The following is a 22,044-nucleotide window of genomic DNA, read 5'->3' on the forward strand; positions in this document are numbered from 1 at the left end:
TCTGCCATCCCTAGAGATGAGGTTGGATGGGGCCCTGAACATCCTGATCTAGCAGGAGGCAACCCTGCCCATGATAGGGCAGCCGGAGCTACGTGATCTTTATGGTTCCTTCCAACCCATTCAATGAGTCTACAGCTGAAACCACACACTAATAATCTAAACATACACATAAGGGATACTTCCTAATTTTTAAAATTACTATTGCTGTTACTTTGGAGTTGTAAAGGACCTGCTTAGGGATCTTTAATGTCAAAAATAGGCAACTACTGAAAACCTAAACTATTGTTATGAATAATAAATAAACTATATGTTTCATATTGAATAAAAAGAACTTTAAAGAACTAAAATTCTGTGTCATTATCTGTTACTAAATCCATCCCTCTGAGTTTATGCTCGTCTCCCCTATGTAATCTGCCTAAGAAGACACCAAGTATTAAAAAGGGGGCAAGGAACAGAGCTTCTCCTGAATAAGGAAGAATTGCATGACGTGTGTCCCAGTCATTGCCAAAATTTGCTGCTATTTTGTAATTGAGATATTACAGTTGCCTACCATACAAGCTTTGGATTTAGTAATGATTTCAGTCATTCTATCCCTGTTCTCAATTTTTAAAACACCTAATCTCAATTTATTGTATCTTTGTGAAATCTTCCACTCTGTCTGAGATTGGTGTCTGGTATTCACAGGCAGTAATTCAGACCTCAGGGACAAGCATTGTCTCTGCTTCACCCCATGCAGTCGTTATTAGAAAAATTTAAAAAAATGAAATTAAACAGAGACAAACTTCCTCACCTTTACCAGTTCTGTATAACCTGTTTCCCTTGCTGTCCACCACGGCTGAGCTTTCAGTCCCTTGACATTGTAGAGAGAGCGCTGCCAGACTGATGCAAAGTGACCTCTTTGGTATCCAAGTTCATACCACTTATACGCCTAGAATATGACACTTGTTAGCAATTAAATTCATATCAACCAAAATTCCATAGAAAAAGCTTAGGATCCATTTAATTCTGGGGATATTCTTCTAAGACACAGAAGGCATAAAAACATAAAAACAAAAAATTGAAAATCATCAGTTGTCAGACGTATCAGTCAGCCAAGGTTGTCCAGTACAGCATTAGCAAAACAGGATCCTCCTCACAATTATTGATATTAAATATGGGTCAGTAGTCTCTTGGTAAATATGGGAAAGAAGTACAGTTTATAGAATACTGTTATCAGTGCTATGAAAGAACTTGCATAAAGCAATATAATTAGGTCACTGTATTTTGGCTCTGGTGGAAAAAAAGCACAAGTAGTAGGAGCAGAAAACAGATAAAAAACACATTCTGATTTTTTTTTTTTCTTTTTTCTTTGGAAGCTCCAGGTAAATGTCAAATTTTTGATCAATTCTAAGGCAAAAGAAGGAATGCTAAGAGATGCTACCATCATACAAATTGCTCTTTGCTTTTGGTTTTGTTTTGTGGTTTTTTTTTTCTATTGCTTATCTTGATTTCTACACACGTATGCTGGACTGTTACTTAAAACAGACTACTCAAGTATTTTACTTTGAGCCCATGCTCAGAAGTTTTGTCTGGATTTGCCAGATGTTAAAGCAAGGCCATGTTAAATATATACCTCTTTGTCTCCTATTCTCTGCAAGGCGTCACCCAAATGAAAGTAAAATCGTCCATCATCTGTGCCAGGGTCACCAGACTCTAGTCCTTCCTAAAAATAATAACAGAAATACGATAGTAGAAAAGAAACTTCAGTGGGACTTCTAAAACAGCTCAGGTCGTTACTGTATACAGTCTATGCAAGAGAAAATCTATGAAATTGGCTATAAAATTTAACTACTGTGATAACTATGAACATCTGTTGAATGAATACAGTAAAAAAACATGGAAAAAAGTTATCAGTTTGCAAAATCCCATGGCCTCTTCCCCCAGTTACTCCAAGACAGAGGTGTATTCAAAGACAAACACTTGACTTCAATCCTATAAATGTACACAAGCATTTTAGACAGCTGGTTGTTGTAAATTAAGGCTTTGTTTAGTAGTATTTCTTCCAAGCACTAAGATGTATGCAATTCAACTCTATGGATCTTTTAAGAACCTTTAGTTTGCAGCATACTGCAAGCCTCAAGACAACTTGAGACTCACAGTTGTGTTCTAATAGAACCCCAAGAACTGATGAATCTTAGTGTATCAGGTTTTTCCCATTCATTGGCAGTGATATAGTAGCATAACTTCGATGCGCAGCTTAAATTGTGATTTGCAATTAGAATACTTCTAGCTTGACAGATTTTGTATATTATGATTTTCCTCTCTTTTTTTTTTTTTTTTTTCCCTTTTACCTTTTCTTTTTCCCTATTAGTAAAATATGTACTTTAAATGTGGGAATAAAACTACCTTTAAATAAGGTATGCTCTCTGCTATCTTGTTTTCAGCCTTCAGGATGAAGCCATAATGTACTTTGGCAAAACCATCATCTGGAGCCAGGCGTAGAACCTATTAGAGCACAAAGGAATTAAACAGTCAGGTATGAATTTATATAGATTAAAAAAATCTGTGTACAAATTACTATTCATTGATGCAATTTTCTTCCATCACTGTCACAGATAAATTCTTGCTTTTCCTGTACTTCTATGCATTTACATTTATCTTTCTCCCAAATAACATACTATAAACCAAAGTTTGAACTTTGATATGTAAAATTCTTCCAGTTGGATTCTCTGACTTGCATCATTTTCTTCTTGTGCCTCTTTCTCTGCCTTCTGTGTTGAGTTTTAACATACTAAATTGCAGGACTAATATAAAGGAAGGCAGCTGCTCTTTGAACAAGTCTACAGAAGAATCACAAGAAGGACATTGTAGAAATATACCTGGAAGAGTTTAAAATTTGTTAGGTTTACACTGATAGACTAGTCGTGACAAGAGAGAACATACTATGCAGGAAGTGACTGCTATTTAGAAACGCGCTGTGAAATAATCTGTAACACAAGAATGGGGCTGTACAAACCCAGGCAAAGCAAAGACCATTCTCAGCACAACAGTAAGAACTCCCTTGGAAGAGCTTACACTTTCGTGGCCAAGAGAAAGCAATCAGAAAGTAATGCAAAGACCAGTGGGGTACCTCAAGTGATTCAGTGCGTTTTCATATCAGGTGATATATAAATCATTCTTTGCCAGTTGTGTGATGCACTCTAAAACCTAGTGTGCTCAATTGAGATAAAAGAATCCTTAAGAAAATTTAGATATATTTGTGTTAGAACATAACTCAAATGTTATTCAGGGGGGTTGGAGCTTCATGATCCTTGAGGTCCCTTCCAACCTGGGTCATTTTGTGATTCTGTGTGATAACACTGTTAACTCTGCAGAAAAGGAGAACCCGTGTACAAGTAAGAAATCTGATTCTCATTACGCACAGAGGATATTTCAAGTACAAGATTTGTGAGCATAGGGACAGCTGTAAGCAGGGATCACTGTATGAAGGAGTGTTTCAGGGGAAGGAAGCATGAAGCTGGCTACTCTGAGTTTTAAAACATACTCCCAACAACACTGGATAATTTAAATGCATTTGTTTTGTGCCATGGTGAAAAAAAAAATAATCACAGAATGCCTTGATCTGCTTTCCAGCTCCACATTTCTAACACACTATAAATATAAATTATATTTAGGTTGCTCTGAAAGTAATACCTCCTGTTTATTTCCATGGAAATGACAAGAGATACAGAAAGCACAGTTGATAGAACATATTCTCAGATACAAAGCACTGTCTTTCAACATACGCCATGTACTTTTGCCAGCGATGAACAATAGCCTGCATAAACCCACACCATCCACCATCTCACCATGCTCACAGCCACTATTTTGGCCCCCACAAACATTCAGTAAGTGCAGATGAATGTCAGTGGCATTTTTTCCCCTCATAGAAGAATTCAGTTTCACCCCTTTGCTTCCTACACACTTCCACCCTTGTGTCAGACTGCTCCTATGATGCCATCAGTCACATGGCAACAGAACATAACAGAATATTGGTGGGAAGGTTCATTCTCTACAGCCATACCATCAGCATCTACCTCTAACGCTGTGGGCCAACATAGTAAACAGAAGGCATTACTTTCAGAGCAGCCCTTGTGCATATATATTCATTACCATTTGAAGCTTCATATGATATTGATTACATGGTGAAGATAAATCTGTTGATAAACTTCTTCTCTCTTAAAATAAGGGTGGAAAGTCCAGTCAGGACAGATCCTTGGTTTGTGAGGACCAGTGCAGGTGCTTAGAAGTCAGCAGAAGGACAGAGACTGATAGAGAACAATGGGCAGATGCACGGTCTTCCTCCTCTAAATCCATTTTTGAAACTACTAAGCTCATGCCACACATAAAATGTCTGCATACATTATAGCCACTTCCTTATCCTTTTTTTCTTGCCACTGTCTAAACTAATTCTTCAATCAAAATAATTAGCAGCAAACCTATAACAAGTCCTTTGGGTCAATTTCTTTGCTTTCTCCAACATTATTACACACAATACATGCAAGCAAGAACAAAATCAGTGCTACGTGAGTATAAATGTTATGGCTTAAAATTAAGAGTATTTCATATATTTTTACAGAATAAAAAAAACCAAAACACCATTATGAAGAAACAGTAATTTTGAGAATATACTTGAAGTCTGTAATATGGCACTTCATTAGCACAAATGTACTTTGCAATTCATAATAGGGATCAGGTTGACCTCTAAGACAATACCATAATAAGAGTCTTATACTTTATGCATAACAGCATTCTGCATAGCATCATTCTGTTCCACAGATCTATACCTGCTGGGTGAAATAAAAATGACTGGCAGAAATATTTATTAGTCATATAATTTTGTTACAGTTCCTTTAACTATAGGATAAAGCTATCTGATTAATTAAGACAGAAGAGAATTTTCCATATTACAGTTCATTTAAACTCTGCCGGGTTGCATTAAGGCATGATCTACATTCAGAGCCCCTAAAGAGAAGTGAAGAGATACAATCAGCAGAAATTACACTGGAAGTATTTAATGTAAATTGTATTACTCTGTTGCTGTTGCTGCATGCAATATTAATTATGTTTAAAAATAAGTTTTACTAAACCACTCATTGCCCATTAAATATTAATCATGAATATAGAAATTAACCTCTGGGGCTATCAGTGGCTAATTAGCCAGGGCAGAGTAGTGTGTTAATGTGGATATTCTGCTTTTGGTACCTGAGATAGTTCAATCAGAGGTGGCTTGTATGTATCTGTATGTGACCGCACTGAGGCCATGCAGACATGGCTCAGAATGGCAGGCAGAAAAATTGCTATAAGTTCACTCATTCTTTGCTAAGGAAATTCTTCCCACTGTGTTTTATCAACCCGTAGATATCTGAAAACAAAAATAGCTTTAATTTCTGTGAGAATTACTTTCAACGTTATGTTTCCATGTAGGTGGGTACAATGTTCAGATGAAAACATATTATCATCTGGCAAAATTGAAATCCTCTCCAGCTGGACACCACTTTCCATCCATTGTTCAGCAGAAAGTCCGGCAAATGCAACTAAAAAGCGTACTTTCTATTTTCACTTCATACTACACTTCAGCTGAATGTACAAAGCTGTCTTCATCTGAAGTTTAGCATGTTACACACACTACTTGACTGTAAAAAAAACAGATTTAAGATTGTTGAGAAAAAAAACAACTGATCACAACACTTCAGAAAGACAAAATTAGTTTCTTCACATTTTTTAGGAAAATTTTGATTGGTTTCCAATATTTAAATCTTCTTATTAAAGAAAAAAAAAAGAAAAAAAAAGAAAGAAATGTGAAATTGATTGGAAAATGAGCAAGCTGGCCGTTAAACGTGAAGCAGAAAGCTTTCATTCACTAGGATTCCTTGGACGCTGATTCAGTTTTTTAGAGATGATGTCAGCTATTTAGTCTGGTCTGAAATGGTGCGTGATGAATTCCAGCATAGTCCAGAGTGCCTGTGAAGAGTCCACTGTGTAATGCCTGCTCAGCCCATGGCTAACACTGAGTTTAGGCCATAATGTTACAGAAGGAAGCAAAAAAAAAATCCCCATTATCTTTTCCAAAGCATCCACTATATTTGCTACAAACAGGAAGCTTGGAGTCTAAATTCTCCCCCAGCCCAACTGCTCTTTTGCTCCTCAGGCAAGTTCCAAAGTATACCACTCCCATGTAAGACAACTACAAAGAAAGGAATGGGAATCAGCAAGAAGCAGAGCCTAAAGTCAAACCCAAGGTATGCCCCTTTAAGAATGAGCTGAGCTCTGCTCTCTTTTCCTACACATCTATGCCCATTGCACTAAAAAATACTTGCATAAAGTGTATGAATATTCTTGCAGTGGCAATTGAAACGGGATTCATAAATACTGGGGGCATCTACTCTGCAGCACTGAGTTTAAACTCTTGTTTGGGATGTCTTGTTTCTGAGCAGATGACTAATTTGCCCTAGTTTTTTTGTTTGCTTTTGTTTTTTTAAATCATAAGAAGATGTCTCCTGGAGGTCACTGGAACAACGCATCATAGTTTGCCTCACTTGTATTAACTCTGCATAGAGCCTCAGTACCTATGGCAGAGCTTTAAACCATATGTCAGTCACTTCCTAATTACGCATTGCAACAGCTGAGTGGAGCACTCAAGAGCAGACCATATGGTCCCAGAGCAATCCGCCCAAAAACATTAAGGAAGCTTTTGGTATAACCAAGAATAAAAGCATGTGCACATAAGCTTCTGTCTGTTTCTTTGACTATATCTCCTTTCTTAAAATTCTTCATGTAAATTTACACTTCATTACAATAAAGGAAAAAAGAATTGCATGACAGCAGTAGAATTCAGCTTGAGGAAGTCAGAATATGGACAAAATCTGCATGATATCTAAAAAGAAAAAAAATCCAGATCCTCTTAAAATATACTTATTTGTTGCTCTTTTACAAGGACAGAACATCACGATGATCTGTTCTATTTCACTGACTAGTGAACTGTAAAACACAGTAATTATACTGGATGAAGACTATGGAAGCATGGAAAACAATATATTGAAATCAGATCAGTTCTTATTTTTTTATCTAGCCTTAATAAGAGCAGTAAAAGCTTCTTCTGAAGTCTATCAAATGCAATATCACAGTAGCTGCATAATAAACTCATTACCATCTTCCAATTATAAATAAATCCTATGATTATTGCTACTGAGAAATTCTAACATATACATTGCTTGCAGCAAAGCACTGAAACATTGCAAAGGAAGATCGTGCCCCGGATGAGTATGTTTTGGGGTTTTTCTGAAGATCCTTCTGTTTGAGAAGCAGGTTCAGTTAACAACAGCCAATCCCTAAAAAACACCATTTTCTATTTTAGCTAACTTTTGATAGCAGGCCAAAACTTACTGAACAGAAGCGTACTATGGAGAGACCAACAGCGCAGCAAGAGTAGCAAAGCAAACAGTAGTTTGGCAACAACTGCGCCTGTCAGAAGAGCTTCAGACAAAACAGTGCTATCAGGGTTTGGCTCCTGCTTCCAACCATGGGATTAAATGCTCTCACCCCCTTTGAGAAACCATCTGAGACAAGAATCTCACAGACATCCAGATGTGGGGGACTGAAAATTGCGCCTCTGCTCTCAGGAGGAGGTATCAGTCCTGCTGGTTTGTCCTCAGTCTGTGTAACCAGTCAATCATTATACTACTCATGCACCAAACAAGACCTAGAGCAAGTGTGCCAACACCAACAATGTATTCTCTGATCAGGTTCTGATAGCTCTTGCTATACCAGTTACATCAAGCTCCACATCTATTAGAGAGCTTCCAGATGTGAATGGGGTCCTTGCGTCACAGGAGAGGACTGACCCTTCCCCCAGCCTGCTATTGCTAGACAGCAATAAAAATCCAATAAACAGGGCACGCTACAAGGGTCATGGGATCATGAAAGAAAAACAGCATTTAGGCTGCCTCTGAAAATCTGGAAAAAGGTTACAGATAAATAGATTTACAGGTACTCAACTACTGTATTCACATGAATAAAGATGGCGTTTCTGTAAAGAAACAAGCTTATTTCTGCTTTCCATGTTTTTCAGATATAAGTAATATCTACATACGTTGTCAGTATATTCCAAATCTGCCTATCAGAAAGCATAAGAAACCCAGGATTATTAAGTACATTTCTCTGTGTGGAAAAACCATTTAGTATGATGGCATCAGGAAGTCTGAATGCAATCTAGAAAACAGTTAGGAAATGGATGCTAAAATAAATAAATCTCATCAACATTAACCCTTCAAAACCAGGCATGCAAAATGTTTCACCACTAAAGAAGTTAGAAGCTGGCAATCTTTAAAATGAACATATGAATGTAAATCATCTTTTCCTCAGCTATAATGGACGCTCACCTCTTCATACACTTGCTTGGCGTTGCTATTATCTCCTATCAAGAGGTAACCGACGCCAAGGTCATTCTTGAATGACGTATCACTGGGAAACAGGTGAACTAATTTCTGTAGAGTGATCAGGGAACTTCTCATGCGACCTAATTTGATTGAACAAGACTTCATTACAACGGTGGATACAAGTAATAGTAGTAAGATGCACAACATCTAAGAAAACAGAAATCAGACCCAGATGTTCCATTTGCACTAAAGATCACGAGGCAGAAGGCTTATGCAGATAGGAGTATATTCAGGCGCTTGGTTGCCACAGCAAGCATAATTGTACAAGGAGTACTTTAGGAAATCACTCAGAATGTATATCATGCAGTGTTATGGGAGCCTCTAGTGGAGAACAGTTCACAGTGTAGCTCTAACACTAAACTCCTTTTGCTCTCTCATACAGATATCAAAGCACTTAATAAAACCCAGTAAAGATATCGAAATAAACTTTGCCTTAATTAACTGAAGTAACTTAACACATTTTGAAATGCTACGCAGTTCCACTGAAAGTAATCATGCTTCACATGTATAATTTAGATATATGATTCATCGACTTCCTAAATGAGGTCTTATTGAGGAATAGAAAGATCAAAACAAGCTGACGCTAAAAATCCAGGGGAACAGATCTCTTCTTCCATAGACGCCTGTTGTGCTTCATGCTCTGATCAAAAATTCTTGTACGTCACAGAGCTCAGATCTAAACTTTCAGACGGATTAACAGTTTTCATTCATTGTTTTAAGACTTTGTTTTTAGTGCTCCAGCTTCAGATTTTCACTCCCTAATAAACACAAAACAAATCTGTCTCATTTTGACCAAACATTCTAGTACTATTCTTAACAGGAAGCTTTTTTGATGTACCTCTGGACATCCAAAACTGAAGCACTGAAAACTGTGAAGTATTAGAAAGTGGAATTTCAAGAGGTGGCATTGAACATCCCTTTGCACACACAGAATCATTGAAAGATCTGTAGTTTAGAATTTTGTTGGTGATTTTGTGATCACCAGGACTAAGGCTTCCTATTTTTTCTTAAGAGAAAACAGCACTGTAAACTAAATATGTGAGAAAAATACGCAATTCAAGTAGGCAAAGTCAAACTGACTAAAAGCAAGAAAGGGATGCTTAAGCAACCTGTATAATAAGCCACCCATCTGAGATGATTTGATGCCTTAAAAGGTTGCTGTAAGTCATCTCTGGAGGTAACAAATATAATTCAGCTCTACTTTTATTGAGTTGTTGCTGTTAAATGGCAAATGTGGGTTTTTTTTTCAATCTATTAGCTACTTATTTCTCTATTTGCTTTTTTTTTTTTTTTTTTTTTAAATTGGATGAAGGGCATCAGGTATGGAGATTCATGATGTTTCATAATTATTGGTCTAAGAGTCATTGCCACTCATAATTCAGTCTGAGAATTAACAACAAGCAAACTCAAGTAATGTGAGCATAACAAAATGTGAAATTTAGTAATGGCAAATATAATTACAATTTCCTGATAGCATGTTAACAGTTTCCATATACCTTTTATTTTTTAAAGCTGCATAAATACACTTTTATACTCTTATTATATCTGCTTTAGGTTATGCAATACACAATCAATGCACCTTCATTGAAAAACAAGACTTTCCAAACTATTAAAAGGAAGAGAACTTTATGAGTTAAAACATTATCCTCCGGCTCAACTCTGTCCTTCTTTACGATCACTGTAAGTTTATTTAGGTACGCCATTTATTTCCCTGCGGTCTCCATCAGCCTCAGTAGAAAACAATTTTATTTTTCTTTTACTCAGTAATTTTTATTTATTTATTTTTTTCCTCTCAACCATCTCCTATCTTAGGCTTGCTTAGCATCTTGTGCACTGCTGTCTGCGAGGCACTACTGTCATAAAAGCAACAGACACTGGCTCAGTAGCAACATTCTTAAACTTTTAAAGACTTTTCATCTATTCCAATGAAAATTTAATTGGATTTTTGCTGTTAAACCCTTGGTGATCACACAACATCCAGAATTTTTACACCATCTTCAAATCTTACCAAGGAACTGCTGCCTGTCAGCTTCTCGTTTCAAGCTCAGTTTTATCAGATCTGAAGGGACATTTGGCAGACTAACCACCTCCTCATAGGTATTGATGGCTTTTTGCAGCATCTCGTTGCTTCTCATTTTCTCAGCTAAGTCATCTTCAGACTAGAGAGAATTACAAAACTATTATAAGAACACATAACAATACTCTGTTTTTTAAAACAATTTTGTTTTCTTTACAGCCATCCTATGCAACTGTTAGATTATGGGAATCATTTTTAAATTATATTTAATTCATATAATTTTGACAGCGAAAAACTTATTTGGTTGAGTTTTGTGATAAGGTAGAAGTACTGTTAATTCTTCTTTCATGCAAACTTTGAAAGCATAAGAATGTTCATACCTAAAACATATAACGTCATGACCACTGTATACACTGACACACTTTTTTGGGGTTAATATTTGCAGAAGCCACAATTCCTGCTTTTGATAACAAAGTAAAAAGTTTGTTTTAACAGCGTGGAAGAAATGTAAGCTGTTGCCAGATCAATTTCACATTAAGTCTCACGTTAACAGAAACACACAGATCAAAACACAACAACAAATATTTCTTTCATATATTCTGACCAATTTACTTACCATCTTTCTTAGGAAAAATAATTAAAAATTTACTTTACTCTTGCACATCTTGATTTAATAGCTATCACATAACTCTTACTTAAATTACTTCGGGAACAGGCCAAAGGATAATACAAGATTTCTACTGTGAAAGTACAGCTTCAGTAAAGCCAGAGAGAACCACTACTGATGTCACCTGTGGAATGTTATCTTTATAATTTGTTTCCACAGCTGTAACTCAAGTCATGAATTTTTAATGAATTATTTTGTATTATTTATTCAAAAGCACACACGTCTATGTGATTAAATCATTCTTCTTAAATGCCTCTATTTTTATTGGCTGAAGTCATTTAGCAGAGCAAGGTGTAGATGCATTGCAAGCACTGATGAAACAGAAGCTTTTATTGCTCAATCTGCTGTTGTATTGATTACACATTAATTTAAACATCTTCAACTCTGTTAGTTGTAGTATGTAGTTAATATCAGGAATCTTTGCACTTCTGTCCATTACTTTTTTCCTCAGGCTCTTTTGATATTAAGTTTGGAGAATACCATAAGCAAGAGTTCCTCAGTCAGGTACTTGTTCAGTTGCTTTAAAAAAAAACCCTCAAAAATAAATTCTGAGATTATTTATTTTTCTATGTTCAGTTGTGCATTTGTTTTTCCAATTTTGAGGTAATTACAGGGTAAAGAATACTGAAAAATAAATAAGGGAAAAAAAATCTAATGTTTTCAATGTAACATCTGATTAAACTCACCAATACATATGCTATAAGTCATGATAAGTAGGTTTAAGATCTGTCTACTCTTCAGCTTTAAAGATTTAAACTATTTCTTTAGAATATTTTTCATCTGGTGTAAGTGTAGTTCCAGGAATTAAAGCAAGGATTACTCATATTTCTAAAAACACTAATTTGAAGGAAAAACTGTTGACATTTAAAGCTAATAAAAGATGGAGAAAAGTGAATATTTGTGCTTTATTACATCTAGAATCTACATAATTAGCACATAATTTTGGTTCACGGTTCACAGACAAGGCAAAATGCTCCTGTAGTAAACTCCTGGGCTTAACATTCATCCTTCTCTATGATATTACTTTTAGTTAGCAATGAGAAATTGCAAATTCAAATGTATTTTGTTGCTATACATATCCACTGTGAAGTTGTTACCAGGTAAATCCTCAGAATAATCCATCTGTCTGTGAAGCTCATGATTTTCTTGCTCTTTCCAAACAGCTGCATCTTACAAATCCTTGATTCAATTAAATTGTCACTGGTCACATCAATGCAAGAGCTCAGTTAAAAGACTTGTATGAATCTACGAATGATACTGAAAATGATACCCCAAAAATGCCTGATTATTATGGCTTCAGATCTTGATCTGAAGGTCGTTCTCATCTTTATTTGAAGTGGTCGATGGTGACTACAGATTGGTGCAAAAGAATGAATGCAGTTGTGTCACTAGGTAGAACTCTTAAAAAACTGGTTTCTATGATCTGTCCTCCTCCCTAAAAGCAGTGAGCTTATAAGGACAGGAATTATATTTTCTTAGATGTAATGAACAGATTCATTAAATAGATAAGCCTTAAAAGCCTGACTCTTTTTAGTCCATTACTTCTTGTGTTATGTCTATGTGGCAAGGATTCAACATGGCTCAAAAACAGCATTTATTTTATTTTTTCTGTATGTGGGGAAGGCGGAGAACATAAAAAACACAACTCCCTCCACAAGATAAAGTTAATTAACCCTCCTTGTCTAGATTTGTTGTTGTTGCTGTTCTTTATATATTCTTTACCATCTACAGAAACTTCCCATCTTATTTTTGTGTTATTGACAATACTTCCCACTAGACTACAGTCAAACAAAAGCTTATGAAGTAACCAGGGAAAGACAGAATACTTGGATGAGTACAGTTTGATAGATCGTGTAATGTTTTTCCTTAGGAAAAATCTACAAAATTATAAATGAAATCTGAATGGGATCTAGAGTCCTATCAGCAGAAAACATTCATGCTTCACTTATAAAACAGTTATGACTTTTAATTCATTTATCTATGTACCTGTGCTTTTCCATATCTTGCTCGTGGACTTTCTGGATATTGATTCACCAGTGTTTCAAAGGCTCTTAGAGCTTCTTCAACTTTTCCCTGGGAGGCAAAGAACTTTATCAGCATTTGCATCTAACAAATATGCATGCATGCACGGCCCAACAGCAAATTAGTTTCCCCAAGTCGAAACAAAAATAAATAAATAAATAAATAAAATACAAAATTCAGACAGTGAATCAACATTTTTCACTCTTATTTTTGTTGGGATTACTTTCTTGTTTAAGAGAAACCACTGGCATTACTTACAAAATGGTAACATTCACTTCCCATGGTTAAAGCTAATAACGTTGTTTTTGCTGTCTGGACGAAAATGTTCAGAAGACAACAACCTGTCTATATTAAAATATAAAGATTCTATGGATAATAACAAATTCCACCAGAAACTGCACCTCTGACAAAGTTTTTCACCTAATGCTCATGAAGCAAATGAACCCATACCAAGTGAGTCCTATTAACGTGCTTCTTATCTAAGTTCTCTGGTAACAGCTGACCTCAGTGATAGGACAGATGTAACCCACTGCCATGTGCTTAATTTAAACACTTTTTGATAATATGAATTCAACAGTTAAGCCACATGTTTTCATGGTTAAAAGTGAGCAAACATATGACTGGTCATGTCCATCATTTAGAAAATATAAACTATCTGACAGAAATTAGACTTGAGGTACCAGCGGTCACCAACTATTTTAAGTTTAAAAGGAAGTTACGAAAAATCTAAAGCTAATTCCCCATTCTTATTTCTTTTTTCTTCTGAAGTTAGCTGTTATTCACACCCACCATTTAGACTCTGAGTGAAACATTCAAAACTTACTTTCTTACGTAATTTTTCTGCAGCGTCTAATTCAGCTTTAATGGTTTTATCAAACTTGTTTAAGAGCTTTGGCTTCTTCTTCTTTTTGACTGGAAAGAAATTAAAAACACACAGTTTGTTATTTCTTTCATACTTCGGAGTAATTGTTCTGAATAGCTTTAACTAGAACCTAACACTGTACACTAAAGTGCATATCAAAAAAGGCAGCTTTAAAGTACACTGAAAAGGAACTGATTTCTTCCCTTTTAAAATCACAAATTCCTGTATGAAAAATAACTGTCAGTCATTCAGACTGAATAACTCTCTGCTCAAGTTTTTGATAAGAGCATTTTTCATCTTATGCAGTTGAGTATTTTTCCAAAGGAAGAACAGGACGAACTATATGATTTCTTCACATCTATATGGCATTTTGAAAAATATATTTTAAAATGACTCGCATGTTCTAATAAAGTTGTGACTATATGTATCTATGAATGTATCTAAAGCAATTAGGGGAGTTGGCAGAAATCACAGCATTACTTGGAACAGTGAATAAAAAAAAATCATGTGGTCCATCTCCCTTTAACAGCAAATGTCATAACTGGTACTACAAGCTAAAAGCTTGTTGTAAAGCTTAAGCCAAACACGATTCAGATTAACATCACAACACTGCTGCAATCCCAAAGCAAATATTTTGGATGCACACCACAAAGTATTCTGACAAGTTATATTTGATCCTGCTTCCTTCAGGTGCACTGTGCAGGGATGGCAAGAACAGCTCCATGCTGCTGATAGCTGTGCTCGTGATTCAGTTAGTGACACTTTCTCTACAAGACCCTGATCTTACATTCAGCTTTAAGGAGACAAATCATTTCATCTGCAGAGAAAAAAAATACCTCAGAGAAATGTTAACGCCTTTGTTAATGCTAAGCCAATACTAACACAGCACTAAAGAGATCCCTGAGTCTGAACTGCTTCTGTGTGAGGAAAAAGTTGATGACCAGCTTCAGTTCTTTCTGTGCAAGACTTACTGTCAAATTCAACCCTGAACTCAGATATATTAGCACGTAAATAACAACACCACATTAAAATAGTTTTTCTTACAGTACCTTTATAAACCATTCTGCGGCACTGGTATGCACAATGAACTAGATGCTATTGCAATTAGGAGGCAGGGGAAGATAAATTCAAGCAAGGTTGAAGCTGTCCTACTAAATTTCACTTGCTTACTCACAAAGATTGTATAAAGCTTTAAATATAAAAATGTTTCAGGTTCTATAAAGTAAAAATAATAAAGAAGAGATACATTAGTATAATTATACCTCAATTGATCCCTGCTATAATAGAAGACATGCAGTCCAAGGGATTAGCAGCCAGGAAAGTAAAAAGAGAAATGAAAGGCAAGAGTTTATTCTTTCTTTTTCAGAATAAACCATTTTATAGTTCACTCTAAAGTACAGAGTTTGCTCCACTAAACACTTTAAAGTTTCATTGTGCCTTACAACTTGAAATCAATCATTTCTAGCCAGACACAGAATAACATATTTAAAGACTACTGGTCTTAAAAGCCAATAAAAGCAAGACTCCATAAGGACTTTTTAGGTTGGTTGAGCTCACAGATGCTAACAGAAAATGTGATTTGCTGTTAGGAAGAAAACTGAGATTTCATTTCTACTGACTACATAATCTAGGAGACGTCCAGCTGGACATCACCACCAAGCATTCAGTTCCCATTCTCTAAATATGAGGCTGTGCATACGAGAAACTATGTAAAACAACAAACAAAAAACAGTCAATTCTCAGTTTCTGCAGTATGAAAAAAAAACAAAAACAAAAATCGCCTTTATCTAAAAGTGGTCAGTTGTATAGAAATCTTGTATTCAATAAGTAAGAACAGCTGTTGGTCACCTCTCTAACTTTCAGTGTTGACAGAAAGATGTCCAGCCACTTGGTCCTTGTCAAGCTTAAACATGAAAGCAGAGAAGTTTCTGTGAAGCAATGGAAAGAAGCTCTCCCACGCAAGGAGAAACTTACTGACTATAGAACTGTGTTTTCTGCAATAGCTCTGAGTTTACAAGGAGGTGAAGTCAAACAACTCAGAAGAAGGAGCAAATGCAAACTCACAGAAATCTTTTGCCAAAGAAATGACATCTTTCCTCTCATGTCCAGTTTTGGTCACACATGGGAAGAATCTTTTAGTCAACCCCCGTTACCAAGAAGCTTTATTTTCCCATCTTCACTACAATTTAATATCAACTTGAGACCAGCAGGAGACCAATATGAAAAGCTGGAAATGAGCTGCTAACGTAAATATTATTCAGCTGCTAGGCACTAACGCAATACAGTAAACATTATATAATGAGCAATTATTTTCATCTACTCATTCCACTCCTATGTTAAAGCATTCACCTGGGAGCTTTCAGTATAACCATCAAGCATTCCTCTCTATTAAGCAGATAGCCTGCTATCTCCCTGCAGGGGTATTTTTATAAATTATACATTGCCTCCTTCTAGTGCAATAATCCTTTAGCAGATGTGATCCAATATATTAAACTCAGTATTACAAATAAATAAAGTTATATGATTTCAGAGGAAAACAACACGCATCATTTCTTCAATAATTTACAGATTTCATCATATATATGAAGAAATGCACAATCATACAGCTGCTAGCCTGATCCAAACATGGCTAAGCACTGAAATGGTGATAATTCTTACGTATTTATCAGACTATGGTCTTGCAAGAATACTGAATGTTTCCAGTAATGACCTGGAATGTAAGCATACACTTGCTACCTAAGATTGCTGTCATACAACTGCTGAAGACTCCCCCAGAAAATAATAGTTTCTTCTTTAACAACAGCAATTGAGGAATAAGACTCATCATGAGCCACCTCTTTCCACTGGAGAATAAGTAATGGGCAGCACTGACAAGCAACCCCATTATCTCCCTCCTCTATTAAGACAGAGGGAAGAAAAAAGCAATGCAAAGAGAAAACTACAGCAGATGGAAAATATTTTCAAAGTGATTAATTAACAGTCTGTAATGTTATCAAATGAGCAATGAAATATTATATTCTATATAATGGTTCCCATATACAAAGACTAAAACCAAAACATGCCTACTGTTTTATATTGAAAGGCACTTTCATCACCAAAAAAAAGTGACAATCCTTTTCTATAAAGGATCCCTACTACTGACCATCCAGAACTCCTTGAGAGTAGCCTTGCCAAAAAGGACTTAGGGGTCCTGGTAGCTGAACAATTTAATGTGAGGCAGTAGCGTGCACTTGCAGACCCAGAAAACCAACTGTATCTTGGAAGAGGGAGTGTCCCCCTCTACTCTGCCCTCATGCGGCCCCTTCTGGTGTATTACATCCAGGCCTGGGGCTCCCAACACATGAAAGACAGGAAGCTGTTGGAGCAGATCCAGAGGAAGACCATGAAGATGATCAAAGGGCTGAACCACCTCTCCTATGAAGACAGGCTGAGGGAGCTGGGCTTGTTCAGCCTGGAGAAGGCTCCAAGGAGACCTCACTGTGGCCTTCCAGTACTTAAGTTAGGACTATAAATAGGAGATGCATCAACTTTTTACACAGGTTGGTGGTCATAGGACAAAGGGGAATCAATTTGAAATAAAGGAAAGTAGACTCAAATTAAATGTCAGGGGAAATTTTTCAGAGGGTTGGTGAGGTGCTGGCTCAGGTTGCTCAGAGTGGTTGTGGATCCTCTGTCCCAGGAGGTGTTCAAGGCCAGGTTGGATGGGGCCCTGGGCAACTTGGTCTAGTGGCTGGTAACCTTGCCTGCAGCAGAGAGGTTGGAATGAAGTGATCTTCAAGGTCCCTTCCAGACCAAGACATTCTATGATTCATTTCAGTACCTGACCTCACAGAAGGTTTCTTTCATTGCAAAGAAGAAACTGTATCAGAGTAAATCCTGCTGAGGTCTGAAGATCTAGAATGGAATATGCTATTCACTTTGTTCAAATTCTGTAAATCCCTGTCTAAAGCAGATCCATCTTTTTCACTTCAGTAATTGTCCAAACAAACAGCATGTCAAGCAAATCTTTTTGCAACTTTGATGTAGATTCTATTCACATAATTACAATAGAAGTATAATTTCTTAATGTTTTTGAACACTTAATCCAAAACTTTGAGATTTTCTAGACAAAAGTCTTGAAAACATCAAAGCACTGCATGATCCTATATAACTGAGCAGAACATAGGGCTTGAAATTGGTGTAAAATGCCAGGTAATTCAATTACTCTAGTGTGGTAAATGCATTCAAACCAATATAATTGGAAAGGAGTAACAGGAAAAAAGCGATGACGACTACTACGTGGCAAAGAATTGATTACAACTAGCTCTAAGTTACAGAACAAACTGGTAGAAATACTACATCAAAAATTATTGACAATAATACTTTCATAATGGATTAAACAAATCCTCTTTTAGTCTCCACAGAAAGGAAAAAATATCTCCATTTCACACATTCACCTGAATCACTAAATAGTCAGGGTAAGAAAAACCTTGGTATCCACAAGGAGTGAACACAGCTGAACTTACAGATCAAAACTGACATCTCAAGTTGGTACCTTATTATTAGCCAGAGTGGGACAAAAAGGCTGAATACTATCAGTTATTTTTCATGTTTCACACACCATTTTTTAGCCTGAAGATATGCCATGCATGTGGTATTTTAACAGAGAGCAAGTAGTAAAGGCTGCTCCTACCAATTCACCATCTTAATTTGTCAAAAATCAGATCAGGAAAGTCATTTGCAAAGGTCTTCTTTTCTAAACACCTATTCCAGCTGTGATATAATATCAGCAATATCTCTCTTGGTAATGAGTGGATAGGTACTTAAAAGAAAATATTAAATACATCCTGGTGATTAGGCTCTGCTTAAGTTTTTCAAAAAATTTTTTGACCTTGTTTTTTTACTAACTCCTCTGCTCTCTCCTCCTGGTCACTCCTACCTTCCTAGTCCAAGGTTCAAAGGTTCAGTGATGGGCTGAAAGATGTATTAGATGGCCCACTATTTCTACCTAAAATTAAAAATCTGCATATGCAGTTGTCTTCCTTCCTCATGATTGGCCCTTGTCATTAGCCAAATTAGCTTCTGCAGTAGTACTGTCCCTCACTGGGGACCAAAAGGATAATCTGATGAGATGACAATCTCTTGTCATTATTCTGGTGTCTCTGAAGCTCATTAGGTGGGTTACAGATAGCGTAAATGATCTGCTTATTTTATGTGTCTCTACAACTGAAAATTTCAAAGGTATAAAATCCAGTAAGTGCATGTAGACAGCTTAGAGCCAGCAGCACTACAATAATTAAAAGATCTTTCTAACTGTGCTAGTAGACAGGCAAAACATCTGTAATCAACTTATCTGGGAAAGCAATCAGACAATGAAAAACTGAGGTATTTTAGGGACTAATAAAGCTGTGGAATTACTATGATAAATCTTCAAATGCAGTTATTCCGAAACAATTTTACTTGCAGTAACAAGAATTCTACAGGTTTTCAGTCTGAAACTAAAGCTGGTTAACATGATGTCTATCATAAGAAACAATTAAATAACGTGAATTTTATTTTCAGCATGTATTGCCACCAGTCACTGCTACCTTTTACCATGAAGTCATTTGGCTTCATTCAAAGATGAGGATCAAGCAACCATTTGACTAGATCAGAAACAGTATTTAGTGACTTTCTATACAAGACCACACACTAATGTCCTATACACATATTGTGTTCTATACATTTAATTTAGCACAGTGCTATTCAGCCCTTTGAACTTCAGAAAGTGCACTTTTATAGAAGTGAAACATTGAACATTCTGCCAACAACTCATATTTGATGCAAGCTATAATTGAACGTCTAAGTAAATAAATATAAAGTAAGCACCTTAATAATGGGGCTTGCATCTAACTTGAGCTGCCAATGCTGGAGGTCAGTTAAATGTGTGAGCTCTGGCAAAGGCTGTTAATGGAGCTCAAGGTATACTTCATCTTACCCAGCAGCAAAAGTTGACATTTAGCAAAGTGAATAGCACCCTATAGTCCACAAGTCACACTGGTTAGAACTCGACTGGCATCAGTGGAATCCTACATATCCTGTTCAAAAGTTAGATCCTAGAGTAAACCAAAATGAATATCAGGTGACACTTGCAGGGCCACTTGTGGAATGACTTTTTCTTATGCCTGGCTTAAGTGTACCTCTGCCCCTTACGTAACATAGCTCAGTGTTCCAACCAAATGGCATTTATTTGCACTTTGATCTTTTATCAATTTTGGAAATAGAAAATTATTTTGTCAGTATGTATACTGATGTTCAGTGCATGAAAGAAACAGATTCACTGCTTTAACACTTAGTTTTTATCCAAATCTCAGTTTGGATATCCAGTCTTGATCAGTATCAACGAATATTCATTACATGCCAACGCAGAAAACTGAAACTCCTTACTTAAATTTGGGTTTTGTTAGCTAAACCTACACCATATGGAAACTGGTAGAGTACAGTTGTGATATAGTATAATTCAGGATGTGTATCTTTGAAATATTTTAAAGAATTATTTTTTCAGGCACATCTGAAACATCTAAGCCTTTCAATTCCTTAATATAGAATCTGACAGCATTTTCATGAAGAAGACAAACAATCCTCAATTTAATTGAACAGAGATAACTTGTAATAGTAGTACACTACCAATGTATTTATCTGTTTATTTCCATATATAAGTTTCGGGAGGAGTTTTGACTAACACAGAAATTAAAAGGCAAAAAAAAAAAAATCAGTAGATTAAAAAATCTACTGATGTTCTGCTGGCAGAAAGCCTAGAAAAAATATTTTTTTCATTCTTTAAAATAAGCAACAAACAAGTACTGATTTCTCATTCTAGATAATGGATATTTCTTCCTTGTCAGAGGTATGTAAATGCCTAAAATAATCAGCTCCCCTGCAATGTACTCTTTAAGATTGTTTATCTTGACTGTTTATGTAAACACAGAGCCTTTATATGAGGGTGGAGGAGTTGAAAGACATGATTAACACAGTCTCTAAATATAGATCTTAATCCAAGTTTGTGACTAATCAGAATCAATGTAAGGAAGATAGTAACTAACAAGTAGAACAAGTAGGGAATGATAAAGTCTTAATTCTTCTATACCTTGACATCCTGACAAAAAAACCTTAGAAGGGTTTGCAATATAACCTTTTTTTTCCATGTCTTCTGTATCGATTAAATTGATAAAAAATGAAATCCATACAGCATGTTATGGAACAAATTCTCCAGTAACAAACATTCAACATCATCAAGCCTTCTGAAAGCCCAGCTTGATCGTTTTCTTAGATTTATAGAGTGGAAACTTACTGTGAAAGTTCATCTCTTTCACAACATCAGGAAGGTGAAATTTAGTAGTAGTTTGAAGGAGCCTTTTGATAAATTTGATGAAATTTAAATTTACAGAAATTTAATCATTTTACTAGCGAAGGACAGAAAAATGTTTAAGATAAGCATATGTGTGTATATATGTATGTTACATACATAAATATGAACCATTAATGATAAATTTGTAACGTTTTGTAAGATATAATGATAAATTTGTAACTAGCTTTTATCACAGAAGGCCTTTTGGGGCTTGTATGTACAAACATTAAGATACAAATGCAAACTTGCATATAAATCTCTGAGCTCTGTCAGAATCACTTGAACAATCTTCCAAAGTAAGTCAAATAAGATTTTTTAAGTTCCTGACTCCATAGATCCAAGTTTTCTACATATACCAGGCAGCCACAGCACAATATTTATAAACGCATCTCTTATAAATTTACTATTTCTTCTCATCAGGGAAATATATAATAAACCAATATGATTATTTTTAAAAACTTTTTTTTTTTTTTTTTTGGCTGATACCTATAGCTTGACACTTTCCATTAAACAATTAAACATTACAATTGTGAAAAACAACATAACCAGTTTAGCTGTAAACAAATTTCATTTTTCATTAAGATTTGGTTGCTCATCTGCTTTCCCTGTAGGATGCATAGTTTAGTCAATTCAGACAGAAAACAAAGCTGGCTT

The 22,044-nt window shown here is 35.8% G+C and overlaps 1 protein-coding gene across 1 annotated transcript in view; it reads right to left on the bottom strand.

The window, feature by feature from the left end:
* Positions 1 to 22,044, bottom strand: part of ASPH (aspartate beta-hydroxylase) — a 95,948-nt gene that overhangs the window by 18,850 nt on the left and 55,054 nt on the right. The window contains 7 exon segments of the mRNA XM_015855666.2: positions 791 to 928; positions 1,613 to 1,702; positions 2,386 to 2,484; positions 8,400 to 8,536; positions 10,465 to 10,615; positions 13,127 to 13,213; positions 13,986 to 14,074. Of these exon segments, the coding sequence (XP_015711152.2) occupies positions 791 to 928; positions 1,613 to 1,702; positions 2,386 to 2,484; positions 8,400 to 8,536; positions 10,465 to 10,615; positions 13,127 to 13,213; positions 13,986 to 14,074 (791 nt within the window).

The sequence above is a fragment of the Coturnix japonica genome, chromosome 2 (genome assembly GCF_001577835.2).
Source record: "Coturnix japonica isolate 7356 chromosome 2, Coturnix japonica 2.1, whole genome shotgun sequence".
Lineage (NCBI taxonomy): Eukaryota > Metazoa > Chordata > Aves > Galliformes > Phasianidae > Coturnix > Coturnix japonica.